Source organism: Aethalodelphis obliquidens, unplaced genomic scaffold (genome assembly GCF_003676395.1).
Source record: "Aethalodelphis obliquidens isolate GAN/ISIS:26980383/991018 unplaced genomic scaffold, ASM367639v1 scaffold42, whole genome shotgun sequence".
NCBI classification, from domain to species: domain Eukaryota; kingdom Metazoa; phylum Chordata; class Mammalia; order Artiodactyla; family Delphinidae; genus Aethalodelphis; species Aethalodelphis obliquidens.
This window is the reverse complement of record NW_020837986.1, coordinates 15,636,582-15,642,581: the sequence shown is the minus strand read 5'-3', so window position 1 is coordinate 15,642,581 and position 6,000 is coordinate 15,636,582. Positions and strand designations below refer to the sequence as shown.

The following is a 6,000-nucleotide window of genomic DNA, read 5'->3' as shown; positions in this document are numbered from 1 at the left end:
GGAAATGGCTGCCTGCTCTGAACCTCCAGCTGCCCTTTTTATACAGGATCAGCAACCAAAACCTTTGGATGGTTTGGAGAGGAGTCCTGGAGCTGAGGGCCTGACTCATTAAATGCATCCACTCATCTGGATTCTCCAAGCTGTCCCCATGCTGTGTGGAATCATCACAGAAATGTCTTCATTAAGGCTTAGGTCACAAAGGTCATGCAAAAGTCTGTGTGTTTGCCTGACCCCCTTCATGAATTGTTCTCACCTGAGTCATGACCAGGAGATGTCTCACTGCAGATGTGCCTGTTTTGTTGTCGTTCAGATTATTTAAATTGCATGCTTAGTTATAATTCCTTGGCTATCTAGAGCATTTCGGAGCTGATTTCTATGTCTGATGCAGTTATCTTCAGGGCCTGATGGTCTCCACTCTTGTCCTCATCCTAGTAGTCTCTGTTCTGCTTTGATGCTAAGAGAGTGATTGTGTGTAGGGTAAGCTGCTGGGGATGTTTTTCAAAGGCAACACTGTTCTGGTTCCAAAGAAGTAAATGAACATTGGGTGTAGCTGGGTTGGTTGTACGAGATCCCTGATGACCATAGCTAGATCAGATTTGGGGCTCTATCCCCAAACTCAGCTGGGCTTGATGGTCCTTCCTCTTTCTTCAGCTTCTTTCAGGCAGCAGTAATCACTCCCTTCCCCACGCGTTCCCCCTCCCCAGCTTCAGTTGCTGGGCCTGTGTCTTCATTGAGGGAAATTCTCCCATCACTTTAAACCCAATGCTTTTCAGGAACATGACTTTGGGGTAAAACTTTGCTGATGTAAATGGCATGCACAAGGGCCCCAGCTCTGTCTCTAGCTTACCCCGTGGCCATAGGCTAGACTGTCCCCTCTGTGTAAGACAGGAGTGTTGAGGGATATTTAGGTGTCAGTGCCAAAACTTTTGGGTTCTCTGTCAGAGCTTGGAGAATATTCTTGATCTTGCTGTGGTCAGAGCATTGAAGAGTTGAGAGACAAGCAAGGATAGTGCAGGGGTCAGCCAGGGTGACGGTGAACTGGCTGGCAGGAGGTGGCACAGCCGGGTGGGCCAAGGTTACTGTGACTCTCAGTCCATTAGTCCATCAGCAATGAGGGTGATGAGATGAAGGTGGTAGTGGCTCCTTATATCATCCATCATTGTCCAAAAGTTTAAGGGTTACTGAGTCTAACACCTCATTTTACATATAGGGACACTGAGGCCCAGGAGGGGAAGGACTTGCCCAAGTTCACAGAGTAGGGCAGAAGCTGAATCAGGACTGGAACCCAGACCTCCTGGCTCCCATATGGGAAGGGCAGAGAGGTGGACAGGAGGAGAACAGGGGACATCTCCTCCACTCTTGGCCCCCCATGGCCCATAATTTGGCTGTGGCCACGTGGATGATCACAAAGACCTTGATGTCTGGGAAGTGGGAGCTGACAAGGTCCACCTGCAGCTGCCGTGGGCCACTCTTGGAGGGGATGATGTTGAATTGGACTGAGGCCCTCTCTTGGGGCTGCAGGCTGGGCACACTGGGGAGATGGGAGAAAGGCAGACCTTCAGCTCTGTCTCCTTCCTGAACCTGGTCTGCCAGTCCACAGCTCTCCAGAGCACTTAGGATCAAGGTCACACCTTGTGGCTTGACATTCAAGCCTTTCAATATGCTTCAGCTTAGTTATCCCTTCTACCACTTCTTGCTTCTTTCAACCAGTCAGGCTAGTCTCCTCCCTGTGCCCTGAACATACCTTACACTTCCCCTCCTCTGGGCTTTTGTCTGGTCTGTTCGTCCTACCTAGAGTGCCCTTCCCATTCCAATTACATCTGAGGCCCAGATTAGTTTTTCTTCTTCCAGGAGACCTTCCCTGACTATACCAGCCATGGAGACCTCTGACTGGGAAGTTCTCCATCCTTCTTGATCCCTGAAAATCTCCTCAATTCATCACTTAAGCCCCAGTTTAAATACTAGCTCCATTGGGGCTTTCCCCTGGTCCCACCCAATCCCAACTCAAGGGCTATCTCTAAGCTTTTGGACCTTGAGGGTCCATCCCTTTGTACAAATCACACTGTTTTCATTTGAAGAGCCATATATTGCTGAGAGTCCTTCTTCAGGCAGAACCGCATCTGTTCATCTTGGTGTTCCCAACAGTTGACAGGTGGGTCAGAGCACAGGCCAATATGATGAAGGACCAGATGAGTGTGAGTGAGTGAATGAATGAATAAATGAGTGAATGATTGAGAATAAGTAAATAAATGAGTACACTGATAAATAGAATATGTGTGAATGAATGCATACATGAATGAATGAGTGAATGAATAGGTAAATGAGTGAGCAAATTAAAGAAAGAATGAGTGGATGAATGAACCAGTCAAAACTGAGCTGAGTAGATAAATACATGAATGAATGAGTGAAAACATGAAAAAAAGTGTGAATGAATGAGTGAAGGAGAGAGTAAATGAATAAGAGTGAGTGAATGAATAAGTAAATGGATAAATGAAAGAAAATATGAATGTGAATGAGTGGACAAGTTATATGACCAAATAAGTTAATTATTAAATAAAGAAATGAATAAATGAAGAAAGGCTGATGTGTCTAGGCAGTGGGCTGGTTCCTGGGGATCCAGAATCTCTTCCTCCTCCCCCTGCTGGCAGTGTCTTTATGGCCCATTTTATAAGGAAGGGCTATAAGCAGCCCTCCCACCCCAGGCTGACACTTACTCGATGCTGAGCTGTCCCTGGGGAAGGCCACTGCCCTCCACCATCAGCATACAGTCCTGCACTCTCTCCGAGAGGGGGTTGACCACCATCACTTCCACCCCCACCGCGGCTGGGCCAAGCACCTGGAGGGGCAGTACCCATAAGTCAACTCCCATCCTCCCCATTCTCCCAGGAAACCCATGATCTTGGCTGGGTCAGAGGATGGGGAGTTAAACTTGTCTACCCCTTGCTTCCACCTACCCCATTACTGAGATCTATCATTATATCCATACTCCTGCATCCACACCACTTATTCCAACCTTTGAGAGCTGAAGCCAGAGCTAAAAGTACAAACCCCCAGCCTCTGATGCCCTCCCCCAGCTCTGACGGAGGCCTGCCAGGAACAGCTTACAGGAGTCACCTTAATAATGATGAAGTCCTCCAGAGTAATGTCCTTCTCCACCAGGAGCTTCTCTCCCTTGGTGACAAGGTACATGGCAGCCAAAAGCATCTTCTTGTCCTCTGTCAGGTCTTCCTTATATTGAGAGTAAGATATTGCAATTGGGATCTTTTTCTCTGGAAGTGAAAGCAGAGGTGGGAACTGGGAGTCTGATGTTCTTTTTCAAAGAACCTAGAAAAGGAAGGGAAGGCTAAATTCATAGTTATACCCTCTATGATCCTTGCAACCAATCTGAGATAGTAATTACTATCATCAGTTCACAGATTAAGAAAGCTAAGGCTCAGAGAAAGTAATTTCTTGTCCAGTGTCACATAGCAAGTAAATCAAGGCTCCAAGATAAGGTCGGATTCAAATTCAGGCCAGTCAGCTATGATGACAGCAGACTGTCTCTCTAAGAGCTTCTGGAGATGTGTTTAAAATCCCCCCAATCATTCCAAAAGGAAATCTCTCACTCCATCAACAATTTATCCCATCAGGAATTCACTCACTGCTTAATGAGCACCTACTATGTGCTAGTGCAGAGAAGAGGGAGGCCAAAGGCCTACCTCAAGCTTCCAACTCAGTGAGGAGGCCAACTTCCTCACAGCTTCTCCAAATCCTCTCTCCCCATTAAGGCGCAGTTCCAGTCAGGCTCACCAACTGTGGAAAGGCTTCACTGATGCCCTTACTCAATCATCTTGTGCCCTTTGCCTACTGAACTCCTGTGGTTCTGGCCATTTCCATCTCTCTCTCATCAGCCACAAACAACCTGCCTATGCAGTCCCTTCTTTTTTTTTTTAAAAAAAATTTATTTATTTACTTGTATATACATTTTTATTTTTGGCTGCTTTGGGTCTTTGTTGCTGCATGCGAGCTTTCTCTAGTTGTGGCAAGCGGGGCTACTCTTCATTGTGATGTGCAAGCTTCTCACTGCGGTGGCTTCTCTTGTTCCAGAGCACGGGCTCTAGGTGTGTTGGCTTCAATAGTTGCAGCATGGGGGCCCTAGAGCGCGTGGGCTTCAGTAGTTGTGGCACACGGGCTTAGTTGCTCCGCAGCATGTGGGATCTTCTCGGACCAGAGCTCAAACCCATGTCCCCTGCATTGGCAGGCAGATTCTTAACCACTGCACCACCAGGGAAGTCGCATGCAGTCTCTTCTTTTGAGCATGGGTCACCACAGGCCATAGGTGATTGTTAGTCACATATATATATTTGACCACTATACATTTTTTTCTTTTAGGTACAACATGTCATTTCCAGTTTGCCCAGGTTCTACCATCCCCTACTGCCTTATCGCTACTGCTTCCTTTATTTCTGTTTCCTTCCTGCCTCCAAAGGCATCTGAGTTTTCAATCTGTGGGAAAGATCCTTAAAGGATTCAAACTCTCTGTTCCCCAAGAGCTTTGCATATAGTCGATGCTTCTTGAATGCCCATAGCTGATCCATGTGTCAAAGTTCTACCATGTTTTTATGGGTTCCCTTAGTCCAGCAGGCCATTACTAGGAGAACCCTTACTACAGTACTAGTAATAATTAATCATTTTAAAAGCTGACTTTTACTGAGGGATTAAAGTGTCTGGGGCACTTGGAAGCACATTCATGGATTAACTCATTTAATCCTTACAACAATCCCATGAGCAAGTATTATTATCCCCAGTTTATAATAATACCAACAATACTGACAATCACTACCATAAATTTAATGTTCATTAGTGGTAGGAATTATACCAAATATTTTATATATGTTATATCATTTACTCCTTGCATGGTGGGAGATGAGTGGTTCTCAAAGTGTGGTCCTGGGACCAGTAGCATCAGCATCTCCTGGGAACTTATTAGAAGTGCAAATTTTAAGGCTCCAGAGTGAAGAACCACCAGATGCTCCCAATTATGCACATGGACAGAGCTTTGGACATTAGTTCAGACCACGGGAGAAGGGAGGAGAAAGACTACTCCTTACAATATTCAGAACAGAGCTCCTTGAAGTTCTGTAGGTCATGGACTCCACCAACAATCTAATAAAAACTGAGACCCTTTTCTTAGAATAAATGTTCTCAACAGCACCATCAACCACTAGATATAACTGAAAACTATAGACTACTTCATCCTACAAGAGCAGAATACACATTCTTCTCAAGCTCATATGGAATATTTCCCAAGAAAGACTGCATTCTGGGCCATGAATAACACATTAACAAATTTAAAAGAATAAAAATTATACAATGTATGCTCTCAGACCACAAGAGAATTAATCTAGATATCAGTAACAGAAAGATAACTGGAAGACTCCAAAATATTTGGCGATTAAACCACACACTTGTAAATAACACTTAGGCTAAAGAAGATATCTTGAAAGAAATTTAAAAATATTTTGAACTAAATGAAAATATAACTTAAAATTTGTGGGATGCAGCAAAGCAGTGCTTAGGTAGAAATTTATAGCACTGAATGCATATATTAGAAAAGAAGAAAGATCTAAAAGCAATAAATCTTAAATTTCCATCTTAAGAAACTAGAAAAAGAACAAATTAAATCCAAAGTAAGCAAAAGGAGAGAAATAAAATTTAGAAAAAAGCTAGATGAGAAATCAATAAAATTGAAAACAAGAAATCTAAAGAGAAAGTCACCAAAACCAAAAGCTGTTTTTTTTTCAAGATCAATAAAACTGATAAGCCTCCAGCCAGGCTAAATAAGAAAAAAAGAGAGAAGACACAAATTCCTAATATCAGAAATGAAAGAGGGACATCACTATAGATCCCATGGACATTAAAAGGATAATAAAGGAATATTTTGAACAACCTTATGCCCACAAATTTTATAACCTAGATGAAATGTACCAATTCCTTGAAGACAAAATCTGCTAAAAGTCA

The 6,000-nt window shown here is 43.9% G+C and overlaps 1 protein-coding gene across 1 annotated transcript in view; it reads right to left on the bottom strand.

Annotated features, from left to right (window-relative positions):
* Nucleotides 1–468: 468 nt before the first annotated feature.
* TGM6 (transglutaminase 6) overlaps nucleotides 469–6,000 on the bottom strand; it is a 39,206-nt gene continuing 33,674 nt past the window's right edge. Inside the window, 3 exon segments of the mRNA XM_027078061.1 lie at nucleotides 469–1,531; nucleotides 2,715–2,836; nucleotides 3,115–3,271. Of these exon segments, the coding sequence (XP_026933862.1) occupies nucleotides 1,273–1,531; nucleotides 2,715–2,836; nucleotides 3,115–3,271 (538 nt within the window). The 3' untranslated portion in view covers nucleotides 469–1,272.